The sequence below is a fragment of the Schistocerca piceifrons genome, chromosome 6 (genome assembly GCF_021461385.2).
Source record: "Schistocerca piceifrons isolate TAMUIC-IGC-003096 chromosome 6, iqSchPice1.1, whole genome shotgun sequence".
NCBI lineage: Eukaryota > Metazoa > Arthropoda > Insecta > Orthoptera > Acrididae > Schistocerca > Schistocerca piceifrons.
In genome coordinates, this window is record NC_060143.1 from 89,690,415 (window position 1) to 89,714,003 (window position 23,589).

Consider the following 23,589-nt stretch of genomic DNA (forward strand, 5'->3'; position numbering starts at 1 on the left):
TAGGGATGGATTGAAGATCACCCTCTTTTAGGCTGTCATTTAAAACTGTGCAGTTTCCAGAATCAACATCTTCATAGCTGGTAAACCAAGTGTAGTTAGTAGCAACCATCCTCTGCAAGGTTGACAGCTATCTCAGTTGCCTCCAAAAAGGCAGCTTGTAGTTCTCTTAGTTTCCTTGGGACTGCCCACAAGCCTTTAATTTGTAGGTAGTGGTTACCAGCAGATTTTTGATCATGGGTGACCACAACATTTTTTAATGTTTTGTGTTGCAAAATAGCAGTTGACTGTTCAAATTATGTTACTGCTGTGTACACCAATACTGACTACACTTGTTGCCATATAATGACAAAAATGTGCACAGTCTAAATTTTAAATTACCCTCCAAGGCATGCTGATGGAATGAATACTCTAGACAAGATCCACTGTCCCATTCATGACAGAATGGAGGTTTAGATTTTTAACTTTCTCTGGGGTCAAAAGAATTGAGAAAAATGTCTCCCTACAGGAAAAACAGTGCAAGACTTGAGGGCGGAGCAAAATTTTTCTGGACAGTTTATGTTGTGTGTTAGTCACATTATCACAATTATGATCCTGCTACCACAGAAGGATCCATCTTTGCAGAAATGAAGTATACAATTCAAATATAGGCTGATTCAACAGGTGGTCATTTATGCATCACCAGTAAGTTCCCTGATAAATGCTTTCATTCTCAAGTACTGGGTGAATTAAGACTGGATGGTAGCATGCTGTCAGTTACACAGCCTCTAGGCTTATGATTAGAGCATTTTTAATTTTAAGTTTGGTCAATAATTACACAAAATACTGAAAATCCTTGTTTTGTTGGCTCGGGAAGCCATCAGACAGGCAACCTGTAACTCTTACCAGTTTCTGAGACAGTTGTTTAATAATATATTCTGCATTGTATGTGCCCTTAGGAGAAACTGACTGTGTTAAATTGAAGGAATAAAGCGATGTATTAACAGGACACATTTGAACCCATGTCAGTCATTTTACTGATGTTCCTATGACACTTGTTTTAGTGCAAACCAACAGTGAATGGAAGAACTTTCAACAAGCTGAAAATTATAATAGGGCTAAAAACTTGAGTGTGCTTTTCATAAACTAAATATGGTATTCAAAGTTAACCTTAAATTATGCCTGGAATAGAAACAATGTCAGTTGTGTGAATGAAGACCAGTAATACAACATGGAATCTGAATGCAGTAATTGATCATGAAAACAGACTGCTCAACAAGCGAGAGAGATACATGCTATGATTTACTAAGAGGTAGGAAAACAAAAGTTATGAGGAGTGTAGGACAATTCTGATAAATAATGAAAATAAACTGACTGAATGACACTTAGAACCACAGATGTGGATGGTAGGTAGACCAAGGACATTGTTTACTGGACTCCAGGAGATTAGCAACAGTGGGCGAACACCTTTATGGAAAGTTATTATTGATGCCTAGTGGATAGTGAAGTATAGAAATCCATTATCCAGCAGTGGATCTCAAAGCAATATTGATTTATGTCAAACAGGTTATCCATTTCCATTTGCTGCCAAACAAATCTAATGCTTACGGTGAGCTTCTGGGTGTTCAGCCAAGATTTTTTTCCATTTTATGCACAGTATTTTGACCACCAGATTAATACTTTTCAGGTGCTGTGAGTTTCCTGTTTTGTACTCACTCTCTGGAAGCCTACCAGACTGATGTATCATTTCTTTCCAATCTTTGTTTACAGCTCAATTTGATTTCTGATGCCCACTCTGATGTTCTATGAAACACACCTCTCAACATTTTCTAGTTCTGGTGGATGTAATGACTAGTGGGATCTTAAATAATGTGTTCCAGACTTCAAGCCTCATTTAAATTAAAACCGCCATTCTTGTTTATTATATTTCTTTTGATAAGACTCCTTACACTGTCCCTGAAAGTGTTTTAAAATATCTCAAATATACTGGGCTCATTTTACTTCATTCTATGCTCATATTTGAAGCAGTGTTCTGCGACAGTATTTGCTTGAATGTGTTTGTCCAGTATGCTGCTGACATTCCTTGCATAGCCCCTTGACTATTCTGGTGGTCTGCCCCTTTAATGCAAAATATGACAATGACTTAAATGCCTCAGGCAGAAGTGAATGTATGAAATGTTACCACCTTCCACCAGCAGCAACTCCTGTAGCTGGGAAGTTTGAGAGCACTGTCACTGACCATTTCATAATGATGAAGAAAGTCATCTCCTACTGCATAATAGTGTTTCTTCTCTTACTTTCTTGTTGCACTAAACATATATGTTTTTAATGGATGATGTAACACTATTTCACAACTTGTGTAAATGTTTTTGGTGAAAGTCAGTTCATTGGAACTTTGACCAATCTAAAGAGCTCAGTATATAACAACTCAAACACACAAATCTTATTAACTTTATGTCTTGACAAAGTGTCTTATTGTGGCTCTCCACAGGCATGAACAGTAAGTTTTAGTAGAAAGTAAAGGAATTTTGACCTGAAACAATTCATTTTAATTGTATTTGCATGTGTGTTTTTAAGAGACTGCACATCCTGTATTCGAATTTTTACATCCAAGAAAGAGAACTTAAGTGTGGCATTCTACACAGCTCAAATTATATTGAAATACTGGCGATAAAACCAAGAGTAATATCAGAAAAGTATGTTTTCTCAGTTCATAAAATTTTGAAATTTATGGCTATAGTAAATATATATACACTCCTGGAAATGGAAAAAAGAACACATTGACACCGGTGTGTCAGACCCACCATACTTGCTCCGGACACTGCGAGAGGGCTGTACAAGCAATGATCACACGCACGGCACAGCGGACACACCAGGAACCTTGGTGTTGGCCGTCGAATGGCGCTAGCTGCGCAGCATTTGTGCACCGCCGCCGTCAGTGTCAGCCAGTTTGCCGTGGCATACGGAGCTCCATCGCAGTCTTTAACACTGGTAGCATGCCGCGACAGCGTGGACGTGAACCGTATGTGCAGTTGACGGACTTTGAGCGAGGGTGTATAGTGGGCATGCGGGAGGCCGGGTGGACGTACCACCAAATTGCTCAACACGTGGGGCGTGAGGTCTCCACAGTACATCGATGTTGTCGCCAGTGGTCGGCGGAAGGTGCACGTGCCCGTCGACCTGGGACTGGACCGCAGCGACGCACGGATGCAAGCCAAGACCGTAGGATCCTACGCAGTGCCGTAGGGGACCGCACCGCCACTTCCCAGCAAATTAGGGACACTGTTGCTCCTGGGGTATCGGCGAGGACCATTCGCAACCGTCTCCATGAAGCTGGGCTGCGGTCCCACACACCGTTAGGCCGTCTTCCGCTCACGCCCCAACATCGTGCAGCCCGCCTCCAGTGGTGTCGCGACAGGCGTGAATGGAGGGACGAATGGAGACGTGTCGTCTTCAGCGATGAGAGTCGCTTCTGCCTTGGTGCCAATGATGGTCGTATGCGTGTTTGGCGCCGTGCAGGTGAGCGCCACAATCAGGACTGCATACGACCGAGGCACACAGGGTCAACACCCGGCATCATGGTGTGGGGAGCGATCTCCTACACTGGCCGTACACCACTGGTGATCGTCGAGGGGTAACCGAATAGTGCACGGTACATCCAAACCGTCATCGAACCCATCGTTCTACCATTCCTAGACCGGCAAGGGAACTTGCTGTTCCAACAGGACAATGCACGTCCGCATGTATCCCGTGCCACCCAACGTGCTCTAGAAGGTGTAAGTCAACTACCCTGGCCAGCAAGATCTCCGGATCTGTCCCCCATTGAGCATGTTTGGGACTGGATGAAGCGTCGTCTCACGCGGTCTGCACGTCCAGCACGAACGCTGGTCCAACTGAGGCGTCAGGTGGAAATGGCATGGCAAGCCGTTCCACAGGACTACATCCAGCATCTCTACGATCGTCTCCATGGGAGAATAGCAGCCTGCATTGCTGCGAAAGGTGGATATACACTGTACTAGTGCCGACATTGTGCATGCTCTGTTGCCTGTGTATGTGCCTGTGGTTCTGTCAGTGTGATCATGTGATGTATCTGACTCCAGGACTGTGTCAATAAAGTTTCCCCTTCCTGGGACAATGAATTCACGGTGTTCTTATTTCAATTTCCAGGAGTGTACTTTCAAATGGAATGCAGTAAATTTTTTAGTTATGAACACAAAATAGTGTACCAGTTATAAACTTTACCATACAACAATGTAATGATATCACTTCTAAAACAAAGGAACAGGTTTATATTCTAATCTCAAACTGTGACATAGTAAACAGACTATTAGTGACTGCATTAGTTTGGCAAGTGAAGTATGTCTGTTCAGTTTGTCACATACTTACAGCAATAATGTCCTTGATAACAGCTTTATCAGTACTCATCTTTGCTCTTTTTATCACTCCAACAGATGGGCCCACCCACGTCACAAATAGGAACTTTTGTCTCTTGCTCATCTCGTCACCCATCTGTACAAATTTAAGAATAAGATATTAACATTAAAATGAAAATGATAAACATGCTTTTGTTTTCACAGAGATGTGATGAAGTTAAGGAGGAGGTTAGTGACCATTCTGTTAAATATGTGCAGATCTGTAATTAAATTGGCTAGCTCACATAAGTCTTACAGCAGATTAGGAATGACTGATCACTAACTACACATAACATGTTTCAGAATTATTTTCACCTTCAGAAATCCAAGTGCAAAGGTAGCACAAAGAAAAGCATAACCAGTTGTGTACTTAACATGACAGTAATATGTTATTTACACAAACAATTTTCCTTGTGCTACCCTTGCACTTTGATTTCTGAAGATGGAAACAATTTCAAAATGCATCCTGCATAACTTACGACTCTTAAGAGCCTTTCTTAATCTGCTGTAAGAACTTTTTCTGCTACAGATCTATGCATATTCAATTTTGTTTACTTTCTTTGTAAAAATGGTCGTATTCATTAAACTACTTGACACTACCATTGATTAAATTTTCACACCAGGAGAAACTATTTGCACTTCTCATTTGGAACTTCAAGATTCTCAGAATAATGTAGATCATATTTTCTTACTGCTAGCACTTTGTATATACTTTGTATTCACAATTATACATCACTGAATGATGTTCAAACTGAAATTTGTGTTACCTCAATAGTTAATTTCACACATATATACATAGGAATTACACAGTACAGGAGGATATGTTTATAATAAATTATTTCTAATTTTAACATCAAAGTTTCATATTTCTTTCTTAGAAATTTTCATTTATTCCATTGTCAAATATTTAACAATTCTATTACAACTTTCTTTCATGTCAAAGCTCATTACTGTTTCTCTACTTTCTCAATTAAATACACCAAGTTTTCAGAGAAATTGTAATCTCTCCACGCAAGTAGGTTATTCCAATTTAATACAGTATATTCCACTTCAGTTTTATATCCTTTAAATTTAAAGACAGTTTAATTGAACAACCACAAAGATTGAAGTACAATATTTTTCCTCCAGCATCAACTTTGTTAATAATATTCTGTCTATATTGTGCCGAGTTCATAATGCATACTTTTTCTACTGTACTAAAATGCGTGTTTTCACCCCCAGTATCCACTAACTTGTGTTATTACCAAGTATTAATGTTCTTCACTGTGAAATTCATGCAGCATGCAGCATACAGCACACAAACATGCACAACTTTTTTTTGTATTCAGCCGTATTTACAACTGCAAGCCTTCTGTTTCTCCCAGTGCTTAGTGCTCAACCAACCTTGCAGAACACAGTGGGGTGAGAACTTCAGCAAACTCTGATAGGTCACAGGTTAACACTATTTCCAATGCACAAATGGAATGGGGGAGTGCTGTGCGAGAAACTTTAAACCTTCTTTAGGTGTAGCCATGCGAACCAAGGAACCAGTTTTAGGACACAAACCATCTCCATGTCAAGAAGGTAATTTCCACAGGGGAGTTGAACTTCATAATGAACTTCTTGAAAACATAAAAGATATTACTGGTGTCAAAACCTTAGGAAAATCTCTGAAGTCATATTTACAGCATCACTGCTTTTATTCCATTGAAGAATAAATTTATGAAGTGTGCTAAATACTTATGACGTGTTTTATTGTAACCTTAAATAAATATTCTTAGAAATCACTTTCAGAAGTGTACTTCTAATTTGACTTGTCCTACGTCTTATGCAAAAAAATGCTTTTGTAGGCACCACCACCACCACCACCACCACCACCACCACCACCACCACACAATGTCAGAAGTAATTTAGAGCGAAAATAGTCAATTGATGAGCAAGCATCATTAGTTCTGTCTGACATGAGGTAGAGCAGTATTCCGAGCAGTATTCCAAGCACAATTTAAGAGAAACCTTTATCTCAACACGTAAGGTTATGCCAGAATATTTATACATTTTTCTCACCTCAATGGCAGCCTATGAAACACACACACACACACACACACACACACACACACACACACACACACACTCTTCTTTCGAAGCAGACCAGTCAGTGAGCCATTTTCGTATGAACTGAGGCATTGTTCAGTGAGAGCATGGCCCAGTGATGCAAACAGGTGATAATTGGATGGAACCAAGTCTGGAGAATAAGCCGCATGCCCTAATATAAGCTCATAGCAGGGTTCCCTTGTCGAGTGAGAGAGGGACAATGTTAATGCTATTCACCCACTTACTCATTATCATTTACAACTGACACTTGTCCTAGGTTGTGCGCTTGCACTAGTGTTTACAGAAAGTGCGTGAATGGTTCTTGGTCTGCATAGCCCCTCCTGCCAAGGATTTAAATGTCTTAACACCACTCTTGCGTTTGTGCCTTGAAACTAACTGGTGTTCAACTGTTGAAATGCTGGCAGTTGCCAAAGACATCATCTGGCTGCATTACCATTAGATGTTCGATCATATTCACAAGTATTTGAAAAAACTTTCAGAATAATCATGCAGGAAACTGCTCATGTTAACACATTTTCTTAGGTATGCAGTCCAATGAGTATACAGAAGTTTTAGGGAAACCTACTGTGTAGTTATTTGAAAAGAAAAATGTTTGTTCTCACCTGTATCCTTATGTACCCAAAGGCTCTATCTTCATCTCCAAACTGCTCTCTGAACTGGTCAAAGTCCTTGCCCTTTGCAGAGCACACAATACGGCTTCCTTCAAACTTGAATACTGCCCTGCAGAACAATGCTACTTTTAATGAAGATAGTTTTGAACTAAATTACAATAGTATCAAGCTTTTTTATTTTAATAAACAATCTGACAATATTGTCAATCATATTATACGTAACTCAGTTAACAGTATTTCTGTCGCACAACTCTTTTATAAGTTATCTAAATGTGCAACAGATTTCACAGATGCAGAGGTTAGAGCAGTTTACTTTTGAAATCTTGTAAGGGCTAAATAACATTTTTATTTCGTCAGAGACATAGGAAATAATTTCATACATAAACTGAAGTCCAAAGACCTTTTCCTTTTCTCTGCAATCTACCAAATAAAGTTGTACTAAATCCAAATGTTGGTTTCATTATCATAATTTTTGTTACTAGGTGTGGTAATATTTGAGATGATACGCCCTTGCAATTATCTGACCTTTCTACCAACTTTGCTTGCTAGCTATCTTCAGCACAATTTAATCTAGACTATTAATTTGGCATTTTTCATATATGCAAATCATTTCCAGAGTTGAAAGAAGCAGTTACACTGGATCTATTGCTGTTAGATATATGAAAGTGATATCTAACATACCTGCAAACAACCAACAATATGGCCTTTCCTGTCACGTAAAACATTCCCATTAAATGGTAACAAAAAAGACGTGCATATCATTAACTTATTCATACGTGGTAAAACATTTGTTGTAACAATATTGTTTTTTAAAAGCATAAAATGTCAGATTTTCTAATTTTAAAAATAACTCATGTTTAATATCATGAAACTGCTAAATAGTGATAATTCCAGCATCAGACAACACAGATACTTGCATTGGTGGATCATGTAGGTATCCACCCAATGCTGCCTGTCTTTGCAATATCCAAACGAGAATGGGCCAAGGTCAGCAAACGGACATTGATCCCTGCTCCCTGTATATCTCATATGCATGAGTGGCTGTCAAATCCACATATTGTTGCCATACTATGCACATTTCTTTTGTTTCAGGGCACAAAAACAACAAGGGTCATATGCACCCATGTCAAAACTTTAGAGCACAAAGAGGAGTCAAAAATTACTACATGTCAATCTCAATTGATGGAAGTATATATCTAAAAACAAAGATGATGTGACTTACCAAATGAAAGTGCTGGCAGGTCGACAGACACACAAACAACCACAAACATAAACACACACAAAATTCAAGCTTTCGCAACGAACTGTTGCCTCATCAGGAAAGAGGGAAGGAGAGGGAAAGACGAAAGGAAGTGGGTTTTAAGGGAGAGGGTAAGGAGTCATTCCAATCCCCTGATGGAAGAGAAGACAACTAAAAACAGGGACGTGGAGAAGGGTCTACAAAATATACCACAGAAACGTAGGTCCAGAACTAAAAATTAAATGGGCTTCACCATATTGCTATGACAGTTTAAAAGTAAAACACCATCGACAGCCCGTGTGTCGTTCGCTAAAACTGCCAATAACAAAGACTAAAATGTAAGCAGTTAAAAAGGGCTTTCCAACAGAAAATGGCGGATAGTCAAAAGTTGAACACAATGTTCACAAAGTGGTGGGGGAGCACCACTTAAATGGCGATGGCTAAAGAGAGCGTTCCTTATGCAAACTACTTAAAATGATCTCCTCGGAGTGAGAGGAGAGAGGTGGTGTCCAAGCCACTGGAGGTGGCTTAATAACCTGGAGCTTGTTCGCATGAAGGGAGACCATTGGTGATGCGAAAGTGACATCACCTACTGACATATAGCAACACACAGATCAGTGGGAATGTAAGCACTAGCAGGCTGAGGTACAACGACTTGGCAGCAGTGTCAGTAGCCTAATTTCCTGTCAGACTGCCATGACCAGGAACCCACTGTGATAGTGGCTCCATCAAGCATGAGCAATTGATTGACACGTTTCCTGGACCCATTGCACTAAGGGATGGACAGTGTACAGCACACACAGCTTTGAAGGGCGGGGGGGGGGGGGGGGGGGGGGGGCGGGAGAGAGAGGGAGGGAGAGAGAGAGAGAGAGAGAGGATGACAATTTAAAAGCCTGTATCACTGGATGTACTGCATGGCCTAATATAGTGTGAAGAACTCTGCTGTAAAGCCTCAGCAGTGTTCTGGAAGCAGATACCAAAAAATGTCAGTGCCAGTGCCAATGCCAATGCCAAAGGCACACCCGACACCACAATTAGTCCGAGAGCCATCAGTGTGCAGAAAGGTACTATCGTGAAGTTCCATGTGAAGTTCGTGATACTGAAGGCAATAGAGCAGGGCTGGAGCAGTGTTCTTAGGAAGCGAATGAAGACCAAGGTGAACACAGGCTGTCGCACAAAGCCAAGGTGGTGAAGGGTTTACACCCACCAGGAAAGTTGCAGGTAGCATGAAGTTAAGTTGTCAGAGCAAGAGCCAAAAATGAACTCCAGGAGGTAACAGAAAAGGGACACACCCCATACTGGAGATTAAAGGACTCCAGTAAGGAGGCATAGGACAGGGGGGCCATGCATTGCAGACAAACAGCAAGCATATATGCTCGGGAGAAAATCACGGCAGTAGGACAGCGGTAGTTTGGCCACTGGTGCCTTTTACACTAGCTGCCAAATTAATGCCACAATGGTGGATAGTATTGAGACAGGAGGGGGGACGAACATGCAGAGGCATAAACGAAACACCCAGTCTAGTTTCAAATGGACAAGGGAGGAGGGTGGCATGATCTGCTCTCCAGGAAATACCTTTGAGGACATGTAGCACAATGAGGGACAGCATACAGTGGGCTGCCATGCAAGAAATGTGGGAGGACCACGGAAGTTTCCTGTTGACCATGAGCCCCAGAAATTTCACGGTTTTAATTAACAGAAGAGCAATAGGCCTAAGATGTCAAGATGGTGGGAGAAACCAACTGCCCAGCCAGAAATTCATATGAACAGTTTAGTCAGTGGAAAAACTATCGATGCTCCATGAGTAAAGACGATCGAGACATCGCTGAAGACACTGCTCAATGAGAAAAGTCTGGAGAACTGCAATAGATGGCAAAATCATCAAAAGAGATGCTTGGCAGGAGACAAGCCACTATGGTTAAAGGAACCCTGAGGTACACCGATTTCCTGGATAAATGTGTTTGACAAGGCAGAACCCAAAAGAACCTTGAAAAATTCTGTCTTAAGAATTCCTGAAGGAAATGGGGCAGGCGGCCATGGAATCGCCATATGTAGATAGTATGGACGATACTAGTCATCCAGCAGGTGTCATAGGCCTTCTCCAAATCTAAAAACATGGTCACAGTCTGGGTTTCTGCAGAAAACCATTCACGACATGAATAGACAAAGGGGGCGAGATTGTCAACTGCAACACAGTGCACTCAAAATCCACACTGTGCGGTGGTGAGTAATTTGCACAACTCTATCCACCATACCAGCAGTGCATGGATCATACGTTCCATTACCTTGCAATCACAACTGGTGAGAGAACTAGGATGGTAGCTAGAAGAAAGGTGCTTGCCCTTACTGGGCTTAGGTATGGGTATGACTGGCTTCACACCAGTGTCTGGGAAACATGCCCTCTGCCCAGATGTGGTTGTATATATTACACACCAAGTGTGCACCTGCAAGAGAAACGTGCTGCCAAGTCTTAATGTGAACAGCATCCAGCACTGGGGCAGAGGATTGGGATGAAACGAGAACATGATCTAGCTCTCTCATAATAAAGGCAACATTAAAGCACTCATGATTCTGAGAGGAGAAGCGTATCACCCAAGCATCCTCTGCTCATTTCCAATGGAGGAAGGCAGGGTGGTTGTGGGAGGATCTCGAAATCTCTGCAAAATAGCAGCCCAAGGTTTTGGTGATAGGTTTCACAATGACATCTGGTAGAGTCAGGCCAGAAATTGGGGAATGGATCTTGGTCCCAGAGAGCTGTTTAAAGTTGGCCCACACATGGAAGAGGGAGTGGAGCTGTGAAGAATTAGTGAATTAAATCCAGCTAGCTTTTTTTATGTCCCGACAAAGACAACTACACTGTTCACGCATCTGTTTATAATGAATACAGCTGGCCATCCTAGGATGACATCTAAAACATTGAGAGCATGTCTTTTTTTTGTGGTTTTAGGGCGCACAACTTCAATGGTCATTAGCGCCCAGACTACGTTAGGAATGCACCGCGAGACAAGTTTAAAACAGCAAATAAAAGGGAAAACACAATAAAAGACAGACTGACAGGCATAAGATTAAAAAACAGCATAATCAAATGTCCTTAGAGAGGTTTGTCAAGTTGATAGAACGAAGAACGCGAGCAGCTGCTCGTGGGTCATCCGCTAAAATGGCATCTAGAGTACACGGCAGGCCAAAATCAAGACCCAGTGTGTTAAAATCCGGACAGGACGTTAAAATGTGGCGGACCGTCAGCAATTGCCCACATGGGCAGAACGGCACCGGCACAGCTGTCAGCAGATGGCGATGGCTGAACTGGCAGTGTCCAATTCGTAACCGGGCCAAAACGACCTCCTCCCACCGAGAAGGGCGGGAGGTCGACGTCCAAGCCGCGGGAAGAGGTTTCAAGGCCCGAAGCTTGTTGTCTGTAAGTGCAGCCCAATCGGCATGCCACAACGATAAAATGTGCCGACAAATGACCCTGCTACAATCTGACGAAGGGACACAACAAGAAGCTGTCCGAGGCTGGAGGACCGCAGCCTTGGCCGCGGCATCTGCAGCTTCGTTCCCAGGGATACCGACATGGCCAGGAACCCACATAAAGCTAACCAGAGAACCGATGGCCACCAGCTGCTGAAGAGAGCATTGGATCTGGTGCACGAAAGGGTGAACCGGATATGGATCACTGAGGCTCTGGATGGCACTCAGGGAATCTGAGCAGATGACATAAGCAGAATGTCGGTGGCGGCAGATGTAAAGAACAGCCTGGTAGAGGGCAAAGAGCTCAGCTGTGAAGACCGAACAATGGCCATGGAGCCGGTATTTGAAACTGCGTGCCCCGACAATAAAAGAACACCCGACCCCGTCATTGGTCTTAGAGCCATCTGTATAAATGAAGGTCATATTAATGAACTTCGAATGAAGTTCGACAAAACGGGAGTGGTAGACCGAACCGGGGGTAAACTCCTTTGGGAGGAGAGCATGTCTCTGCACCCCCAATTGAGTTGTGGCATGCCCGAGTCCACCAATGGACCAGGACACTGAGTGGTAAAGAGGAAGTGCAAGGAATGGAATGTTCTGCAGCAGTAAGGATAACGTTTATAAGATATTCCACCTGGTCAGCACAGCTGGGGAAATAATGTTCATGGAAGGTTGAGAGGGAGCAGTAAAGCCCCCAGTCAGCCTGAGTAAGCTGCCATTGGGTGTGCACAGATGGTGTAGGGTCAGCAAATGGATAGCACATGGGAAATGGTTGCTCGAGTATGTGTCAGTACAGACTCTCCAGATGATGGGCAAGTTGGGCAGTGGAGGACAGGTCCAAATGGGTATAAATGTGAGTGGAGTCTGAATGAATGTGGGTGCTCCCGTGTTAAGGCAGATTGAGAAGGTCAGCCAAAAGGGCATCTCTGACAGGTACTAGGAGAACCCCAAAGGGGATGGTGTGCATATGGCAGAAAAAAGGGGTGAGGCAGTTGGCCAATAAGATGAAGGAAACCTCCCCTGGTGACACCAAATGATGGAGGGATGTAAACAGCACAAAGGGAAAAGTCAAAAAGTCAAACTGCAACAGCTTGTTGAAGGCAGGTATTCAGGGCGATAGATTGACTATGAATGTCATCCTGTATGAGCAGCATGACTCCTTGAGACCCCAGGGGCGCGGGGGGTGGGGGGGGGTGAAATGGAGCGGGAAGAAATGCAAGAGCTCAAAGCAGTCGTGAGGATGCAATTTTGTTTCCTGAAGGCAGAGAAGAAGTTGACACGGCGATTCTAAGCACATCTAAATTCTCTGTCCACAGCTCTTGGTCGTGCGGTAGCGTTCTCGCTTCCTGCGCCCGGGTTCGATTCGCGGCAGGGTCAGGGATTTTCTCTGCCTCGTGATGACTGGGTGTTGTGTGATGTTCTTAGGTTAGTTAGGTTTAAGTAGTTCTAAGTTCTAGGGGACTGATGACCATAGATGTTAAGTCCCATAGTGCTCAGAGCCATTTGAACCATTTTTTTGTAAATTCTCTCTGTTGGATCGAAGGCCAGGAACGTTCCTTTGGATAAGAGTCATGATGAGGAAAAGAAATGAGGTGGGTGTCATTCAGCAGTCACCGAGTGCCAACCTTCAAAGACACTGCTACAGGGCACAGCTGCAAGAGGCTCCTGCTCCACGAGTTCTACAGGAGTGTCGGCATTGTTCTGCTGTCAGCCTGTCAAGTCCACTGCAGAAAAACTGGTTGGTGGTGTTCACCAGCAACACTGAGGTAGGCTGGGTGAGGTTATCATAGGAGGACACTGTCAATGAGAATCTGAGTTGGCAAAGGAGAAGACTGTTTCCCTTTGTTTGACTTCTTTGAGCCATTCTGGATAGCAGAGGAGGACTAAGGTGTTTGTTCGCTGGAAGGACATAGGAAGTCCTCATGGGAATATTCCTTCTGTCCTTTTAGGCCTGCTGGTTCTGCCTAGCTGATGACTTTGCCCCGTGAGGAGAAAGTTTAGTGGCATGTTGCACAGCTGAAGGAGGAGACGGACACTACCATGAAGATTTGAGGTATTTCTTAGCACTGAAATTAAACCTTGATTGCTTAGAGACTGTTTGTGTTTGACCACCAGCAAGAGGCAATGTACTACGCTTCATGGTGTGTCAACCGCCCTGATGCCACCCACTCCGACCAGGGCCCCTCTCCACAGGTGCCACCCAGCCGCAGGAAAGGCCACCTAGCAGGGTGGTCATTGCCAGCAGTCCCGATGCCCCAGAGTGATGGGAATCTACTCCTAGGCATATATGCAGAGTTAATGGTGCAGGCATCAGCAAAGTGATCCCTGTGTGGTCAGGGGGCTACAATGAACAGGGTACATGGCGGTCCCATCACAATGGACTGGCTAACGTGCTGGCTATCAGATGCAAATGAGCTAAGTAGTCCATTACTGTTGACAGTGCAGAAAGTGATACTGCACAGAGGATGGAGGAAAACTCACCCAGGAGCGTGACTTCATCCAACAGCTGGAGAATGAGCAGAAGTGCAGATCTACATCAACAAAGTATGCGAGAGGTATCAGCGGATGATGGATACTATGCATTATGGGAAGTGCCCTTCCCCAATTGGCTCGCTTTCGGGAAAATTTTGGAAATGGAGGTCAGACCCTACAGGGAACCATCACATAAAGGCCGAAATGTGAGAGACTTTTTAGTCACCTCTTACAACAGGCAGGAATACCTCAAGCCTATTCTAACACCTGGAGCCTCAGAAATAAGTTTTGTTTTCTTGTTTCAATTTAACTGTGCAGAACTTTGTGCTGCATTACTTCATCTGCTATTTGTGGTTTTTAATTCAACAAGCAGATCCTGCAGGTACCAGTTTCCTTTTCTTCCAGATTGTTATGTTTCATATGGAATATTGCACATTATTGGAACATTGCAAAATACATGACAATATCATGAAAACAGTCTTGATAAATTTTGCTCCTGTTTTACTTTACACAGAGTTTTAGCAGTGAACCTATAAGTACTAAATGACATTTTCAGAGTTCATAATAACGTAATACATCGTGGTCTGGTATGTTAGCTTTGCATTTTTTGTTCTATTTTTCCGATACGAGATCCCTAGTCAACACTTTTACAGTCAGAACTAAGAGTAAACCAATCAAATTTCATACAATGCTGTATACAGTTCACCAGCAAGGTCCTATCAAACGTGCAGGACAGAATTTAATGTCATACCTCTTAGTTCTTAAACAGTAAAAATGATACACAAGTTGGCAGGAGACAATTTTGCAGATGCTGCATTAGAGTATGTGTAATCACAAATTTATAAGAACTAATAAGAAATTGCTTATTGTCCTCTTCGCAAAAAAGCACACTGCATGAGTGCTGTAAAACATATGCAACAGATGCATTTCCTTTTAATTATTGACTACTACCCCACTGGAATATTACTGCATTTTTATACAATACTATGGAAAGAATAGTTAGAATATAGTGGACAGTTTTTTTCTTTTCATGCCCATCTGTCTCAGAATCTCCAAGTTTCCAGTCAAACAGGCCTTTATCAGAATTTTACACACACGTACACAGACTCTTGCTGCCACCACAGCCAAACTGACTGGTCTTGGTAGCCACAGATTGTGGTCATGTGCACATGTACATGCATCTTTTCTATGCATTGAGTAGGAACTATCCCTTTCATAATACTGTCATCATACCAGCCTGGACTTTCCGTTGTTTGAATCTTTATACACATTGTCTTAATTCTTTTTCAATCAGAGAAACAATAAAAAATTACGTAACTTTTTTATCAGAACTAAAGCTGAGCAATATAAGGGAAGAGAGAGAGACTGCTGTTCACCGTAAGGATGCCACATTGAGTTCACACATGCACACAAGAGCATGTCCAGCAATTCAGATCATAAAGCAACTGCGGTGACCAGGTAGTTGAGAAACCAGCCACCACACACACTGTCTGGAGGGGGGGGCATTGAGATGGGGGGGGGGCATTGAGATGGGGAGGGGGGAGATGGAGAGCAGGAAATAAGAGCAGGGAGCAGGAAAGAGTAAAGAGGAAAAAATGGGATGGGTGCATTGGCAGAAGGTGGCATACAATGAGTGTGAGGGGACATGAATAGCAAAAAGGTGATAAGAGAGGGGACAAACTATTGGGTGGATTTTGTAGGGGCAGTAGGTTACCATAGATTGAGGCCAAAATAATTTGGTAAGCGAAGAATTTAGTGTAAGGGTAACTGCCATTTGTGCACTTTAAGAAAGCATGTGGAGGGGGAGAGGATCTGGGTTATGAAGCAGCCATTGAAATCTAGTGTGCGATATTCAGCTGCGTGTTGGGCCACAGGGTGGGCTAATTTGCTCTTTTTTATAGTTTGGCTGTGGCCATTCATCCTGGTGGACAGCTGGTTGGTAGTCATACCAGTATAAAATGCTATGTAATGATTGCAGCAGGGCTATTACACGACAGCTTGTTTTCACAGGTGACTTCACATCTGATGGGTGAGGACAAGCATGTGGTGGAACTGGAATAGAAAGTTCTGGGTGGGTGCATTGGGTAATTTCTCAGGAATACATTACCTGTGGCACATATGGGAGCAATGTAGTGATGGACTAGGATGTGAAAAGCTGGATGAGCAACAGACCACCACTTTAGAAGGGATGGTAAGGACATTGGGTAGGATGTCCTCAATTTCAGGGCATCATGGCAAGTCACCAAAGCCTGACAAAGGATTTTGTTGATGTGGTTCAGTTGTTCCACCCTGGGACAACACTGAGTGATGAAGGGGCACTGTTGTTTCTTGTGGGTGTGTGGGGAAATGGCACAGGAGATCTGTTTGTGAACTAGGTTAGTTGGTTGGTTGATTATTTGAGGTTTAAGGGACCAAACAGCAAGGTCATCAGTCCCTTGTGTCAAACATGCTCCATTCTGCTAATGGGACATCTCACTAAAGTCAGAACAATAAAACGGAAAAAGGGAAAACGTAAAGGGGCAGTCATGTTGTCATTGGTAAAAAAACAAAATGAGGGAAGTCTGCAAGAGAACGAACCCAACACTATGCTGAAGCAGCATAGGCAAGACCACCTGTGACTTAAAAGGTACAACTGCTAAAATGTAGAAAGTACGTATGGGAATAGAAAGACTAACCAAGCCTTAAAAAGAAGGGGTAAAAACAGAGTAAAAGGGGAAGAAAAGAGGATTTCGGTCAGGGAGGTGAATCGGGAATCTCCGAACACTGCCTACAGTGGGATACACCCAAACACTCACCACCCTGCCCCAACACCAGAGAGAGATTAAAAACCTTAAAACTGAGAATAAAAACCACTTTCCCGGAGGAAACTGAGAACCAGAGAGACCATCCGGGAATCATCAGCCAACATCAAAGGTAAAGTGTGGCGAGTCTGTACTTAGCATGCAGAGCCAAAAGAAGGGGGCATTCAACCAAAATGTGGGCTACTGGCTGGAAGGCTCCACAACCACATAGTGGGGGCGGCTCATCACGCAAAAGAAAACCATGGGTCAGCCTGGTATGGCCAATGCAGAGACGACACAATGTGGTCGAGTCCTTTCGGGAGAGGCAAAAGGAAGAATGCCACGAGCCTGGTGTCACCTTAATTGCACGAATTGTGAACTAGGTCTTGAGGCAGGGGTAGCATCTAGTCTGCAAACCGATATCCCACACCATTTCCCCCACATTCCCAATCCTCCCTGCCACCCAAAAGAACCAGCTACAAAGGAGTAGCCTCTTCGTCACCCAATATCACCAAAGACGAAAAACTATATCACATCTTTCTTCATGATTCTGATTACCTATCACGATGCTCTGAAATGAGGGATACCCTACCCAAGATCCCACCTTCCATTCCTCTTCTTCCCTCCCAAAATTGGTATTGTCAGCCACCCATCCTGCACATCATCTTAATCCGTTTCTGTGCCACTGCCAATCTAACCACCTTGCCACAGGGATACCCTGTGGAGGATCCAGGTGGAAGATCTGCCCAATGCTCTCTCCCAGCACTTACTTCAGTCCTGTCACAGAGTTATCCAACCCCTGCCAAAGGCCAGGCAACCTGTGAAAGCAACAGACATGGTGTGACATACATGCTATCATAGCACAGCTTTTTCTGTTGGTGTGACTACCAGCCAGCTGTGCATCAGGATGAATGGCCACTGCCAAACTGTGACCAAGAACAAAGACACCGCATGCCACAACATGCTGTTTAGTATAACCCACTTTATTCCAACTGCTGCTTCAGAACTTGGTCCATCCCAAGCCACCTCCCTCCCCCTCGCCCTTCACTGTCATCCAACCAACAACCTGCTCTGAATTGCACAGATAGAATTCATCCGTAACACACATTCCCCACTCCCAGAACCCTCCTAGGCTCCACTGACACCAACCTATTACCTCCAGATCCTCCACCCAACAGTTTGTCCAGTCTACCCTCTCAGCTCCTCCCTATTCTAGCTCAGTCACAAAGGTATACACAGCCCTATCCGCTGCCAGAGAAAACTTACCATGCTAATAAATTTCCTTTACATCTATGGTCACAAACTTTTTGTCAACAGATTACTGGATTCCGTTTATAATGACCATCTTCAGATCTGTTTTATGAAACAATGTCCTAGAGTACTGCAGCCATAGTGGCATCATCAAATGTTAAATGCAAAATCGGCGTAAGTATCATCAAACATGTGTAACAGAATATGCAAGAGTCAGCTTGTCAGCAGCACTATACTTACCATTCTGTAGGGGTGCTGTCTGAACGTACATCATCGTATGCTTCCCTAATTTGGTCTCTATCGATGTGTGTAGCTAGAGACACCTGAAACAAGATCCACTGCATCAGAAAGCTGTTTGCATAAATCCACAAGAAAGTATTATTTCTAGGTGATTAATTTGCTGAAGTTTTGAAGAGCTGTTTTGAACTCCTCAACTTTGCGACTTCTTTAATATCACGAAGCTTTACTGTTAAAGCGGAAGTTTTGCACTTGTACAAACTAAGTAACACATTTTGAGCAATGAGCATCATAAATTTTAGTGTATTTTCGGCACGAAATTAGTCTGATATTCTTGCACATGTATCTACCTCGCTCTAAGAACGACCCCGTAAAAAGCTGATGTACTGCTAAAACTAGAATGCAGTATCACAGAACAAAATTTTAAATAAAATGTGCATCCGAAAATTACAGTAATTGACGTATAGTGACGGGAGAGAGCATTTTACACAAACATTGAAGTTAAAGTTATCGTTCTCCCTCTTTCCTTTAAAAAGTCAACTTTGTTGTAGCTCCAACTTTTGAAGTTTTTGTCGTATTCTTATTCTATTATTCATAACGATTCAGTTACATTTTTTGTGTCTTTCATGGCTACGCAGTTTTGATAATACAGAACAGAACCGTAACATTTGAATTTAATCAACGGCATTTCTTAAATCTGTAAGTGGCGAAGTCATTTGGTTCTACTTAAAAGATTGATATTTACTCTAGGTGACGGTTACTTCCTGCTATAGTCAGTACGTTAAGTGTTCACAACAGAGGTTACGTCTGCTTTTCGCCGAGCTGTAAATCTGTACGAAACCTATACCTTACTCGTTTCGCCGAATCAAAGTCTAGGGTTGCTTTTCATAGCTGGCCTCTGCTGTTCTGCCAAGCAATCAATTTTGTCACGCTTTTATCGCCGTTAAGTCACGAACCCATGTAATGAACTCTCTCTCTACTTACAGTGTAGAAAGTAACCGACTTCCGGGAATCTTTCTCTGAGTGTCTTTAACATATACAAGGAATTATCACCTGACGACACAGTGCCCACCGTCTAATGCCAGGTAGAGACAGGTTCTCTAATGCCAGGCACCTTCCAGCGCCTGCGGCGGCTGTAGCACAAAATGCTACGGACCGAATACCACCCCTAGTCACAAAACGTGGTGTGGTGTGGTAACGAAACCAGGTTTACGACAGTAAATCTCAGACATTTGCTTAAATTTTGAGACAGTATGCGACCTAGTGCCACGAATGAAAATGAAGCAGGCCAAAAGTAATACAAACGTCTCAAAAATGAGATCAGCAGGAAGTGCTGTGAAACAGCTAAGCGGTAATGGCTGGAGGACAAATGTAAGGGTATAGAAATATGTATCACCATGAGTAAATGCCACCTACAGCAAAATTGAAGAGACCTTTGAAGGTGGAAGGAGTATGTAGACGGTCTATACTAGTGAGACGTACTAGAGGGCAATATTGTGGAAATGGAAGAGGACTTGGATATAGATGAACATGAAATGGGAGATATGATACTGCATGAAGAATTTGACAGAGCACTGAAAGACCCAAGACGAAAAAAGGCCCAGAAAGTAAACATTCAATTAGAACTACTGATAGCTTTGAGAAAGCCAGTGCCATGACCAAACACTTCCATCTGGTGAGCAAGATTTACGACACAGGCGAAATACCCTCAGACTTCGAGAAGAATATAATAATTCCAATCCCAAACAGAAAAAGGCGCTGACAGGTGTGAAAATTACCGAACTATCAGTTTAATAAGCCACAGCTGCTAAACAAATTTACAAACAAATGGGAAAATTTGTGGAAGACAATTTCGGGGAAGTTCAGTTTGGATTCTGTAGAAATGTAGGAACACGCGAGGCAGTACTGACCCTACAACCCATCTTAGGAAACAGGTTAAGGAAAGGCAACGTTTGTAGAATTTGTGGACCTATAGAAAGCTTTTGACAATATTGACTGGAAAATTCAAATTCTGAAGGTGGCAGGTTTCAAATAAAGGGAGCGAAAGGCTATTTACAATTTGTATAGAAACCAGATGGCAGAGTCGAGGGGCATGAAAGGGAAGCTGTGTTTGGGAAGGGAGTGAAACAGGGTTGTAGCCTATCCCGATGTTATTCAGTCTGTATATTGAGCAATCAGAAAGGAAACAAAAGAAAAAATTCGGAGTAGGAATTCAAATCCAGGGAGAAATAACCTTGAGGTCTGCCGATGACATTGTAAGTCTGCAGCAAAGGACTTTGAAAAACAGTTGAACGGAATGGACAGCGTCTCGAGAGGAGGATATAAGATAAACATCGACGAAAGCGAAAAGAGGATAATGGAATGTAGGCGAATTAGATCAGGTGGTGCTGATGGAATTGGATTAGGAAATGAGAAAGTAGTAGACGAGTTTTGCTATTTGGACAGCAAAGTTACTGAGGATGGTCGAAGTAGAGAGAAATGTGTTAACATCGAGTATATATTTAAGCTTTAGGAAGTCTCTTCTGAAAGTATTTGTGTGGAGTGTAGTCATGCATGGATTACAGACAGTTTAGACAAGAAGAGAACGGAAGCTGTGAAGCTGTTGAAATGTGGTACTACAGAAGAATGCAGAACGTTAAATGGTTCAATAACGTTACTAATGAGGCTGTACTGAATGGAATGGAGGAGGAGAGGAATTTGTGGTACAACTTTACTAGGAGGGATCGGTTGGCAAGACATTCTGAGGTATCAGGGGATCACCAGTTTAGTACTGGAGGGCAGCGTGGAGGGTTAAAATCGTAGAGGGAGACCAAGAGATGAATACACTAAGCAGATTCAGAAGGAGAGCTGCATCAAACCAGTCTCTGCATTGAATACAACAATATGTGACATGAATGCTATATAATACTTTAATACAGTTCACCTACAGATTGCATTTGTGCACTGAAGAAGTTGGAATTGCAAACTTCGTTTTGATGTTTGGCTACAACAGCGAAGAAACAGAATCAATTTTGTAATTATACCTTTAAATATTGATGTGAAGCTTTTTAATTAAGGTAAAAATGAAAAATATTTTTTCAACTTTTTCACACCCTGTGGACCATCTCAGTCTGGATGTATGGAAGAAATGTTCGAAAGTCCGTTCTTTTGTTAATACTAATGTACGGAACGAACAGTGTAATCAGTTGTGAGCAACAGAACAACATTTCCATTAATATGAAATGCCAGACAAGTCTCATTTAATCGGCCAGTAAGTCAGCTTTATTTTGTGGTCGTTCCGAATGAAACGGAACGACCTCTCTGTTAAACACGGTGGTGACTACGTCCTGTTCGAAACCGCCAATCGAGCGCGGACCTGTTTGGTCTGGAACAACGGCTGCCGTACGTTTTATCTGGTACCTCATCCTGCTTGGCGAATGGCTGGCTATCTACTTCAAAGACTCTCACAATTACGTACGAAAGCTAGCAGAATAGTTTGTATCATTTACAGACAGATGGCGTAACGGCAGTATGCGATTTTGTGAGAACGTCGTATTAGGGAGAGCACCTTAGAAAGGAGTGAAGTTTCCGATTTAAGACGGGCAGAAACCTGTGGACTTCTTAACAACGAAGTACAAAACACGGGGTAAGGAAACAGTGTCGGTCGTTTCCTGGCATGCAACGCTTAACGCAACACCGACGGCGCTTTCATTAGGAAACTTCACAGTTGTATCTAAGGTATTTGGGGATGTCGACCGCACAGTGGCAAGCCTATTAGAAACGAGTTAGGCTAACGTTTCTCCTGGAACATCGGCAGACGTTTCTTTGAGACAACCTGATAACGGAAACCATTTACTCTGCAACATTACTGTCATGATATCGGTTTCCTTCGTGTCAAGAAAATTACAGAACACTAGAGAAAACGGAAGAGCGGAAGATTCCGACAACACTCATGCGACGACGCACACGTGGACTTTTCTTTGAAAAATTTAATTTACGCGTGTGATTTACAGTCAATGTGTCATCTGAGACTGAGCACTAACTGACCTGTAGAGGAATTATGAAGAGCGCTATTTTGGCTTTGAATGAACCATTCTGCTATTTTGAAAAGCATTTTCCTTCGCCGAAAATAGCCTGCTGCTACAAAAACAAGGAATGACTTGACTGAACATTGACTTACAAGATTACAAGATTGTACAAAAAAGCGTTCCGCATTTCACGCTGAGAGATTAGTTTTATTAATGGTTGACATAGACAGGATCGCTGTTTGCGAGGCGCTTTCGCAGGCGACTCTTCTCAGCGATGAAGTGACCCACTGCAAACGTTTTATTGATACCTAGTTAAAGTTTAATACAGGTCTTTGGCAAATCCTGGCTATTAGAATTACAGATTAAGTAAACGTATGTACTCCGTGGAACGAAATAATGATGTGTGTGTAGGTGTGTGTAGGTGTGTGTAGGTGTGTGTAGGTGTGTGTAGGTGTGTGTAGGTGTGTGTAGGTGTGTGTAGGTGTGTGTAGGTGTGTGTAGGTGTGTGTAGGTGTGTGTAGGTGTGTGTAGGTGTGTGTAGGTGTGTGTAGGTGTGTGTAGGTGTGTGTAGGTGTGTGTAGGTGTGTGTAGGTGTGTGTAGGTGTGTGTAGGTGTGTGTAGGTGTGTGTAGGTGTGTGTAGGTGTGTGTAGGTGTGTGTAGGTGTGTGTAGGTGTGTGTAGGTGTGTGTAGGTGTGTGTAGGTGTGTGTAGGTGTGTGTAGGTGTGTGTAGGTGTGTGTAGGTGTGTGTAGGTGTGTGTAGGTGTGTGTAGACAATTTTACACAAAAGACCAACCAAAAATTGGACACTTCAAGTGCATTTGGCTTAGCTCTCTTAAGGTCTTGCATGGTGCAGGTGGTTGGTGATGAACACCTACGGAAATGGCTGTTAGTTCTTTGCCACTGTGGCGTTAAGCAGACTGAGTAGGGGGGATATGAAAGGTATCTATGAAAATGGTTCAGCTGTGGGTCGAACTAGGAGCAGGCTTCTATTTTGGGGCAAGATACTGGGAAACCGCCACTTTTTCTACGAAGGACGTCAGGTA

At 42.9% G+C, this 23,589-nt stretch overlaps 1 protein-coding gene across 2 annotated transcripts in view; it reads right to left on the reverse strand.

Annotated features, from left to right (window-relative positions):
• LOC124802530 (coactosin-like protein) overlaps nucleotides 1-23,589 on the reverse strand; it is a 198,850-nt gene that overhangs the window by 1,787 nt on the left and 173,474 nt on the right. For both annotated transcript variants that reach the window (XM_047263376.1, XM_047263377.1), the window contains exons 2-4: nucleotides 18,542-18,624; nucleotides 7,082-7,199; nucleotides 4,363-4,485 (exon numbers count right to left, since the gene is read on the reverse strand). In XM_047263376.1, the coding sequence (XP_047119332.1) occupies nucleotides 4,363-4,485; nucleotides 7,082-7,199; nucleotides 18,542-18,624 (324 nt within the window). The remainder of the gene's footprint in view (nucleotides 1-4,362; nucleotides 4,486-7,081; nucleotides 7,200-18,541; nucleotides 18,625-23,589) is intronic.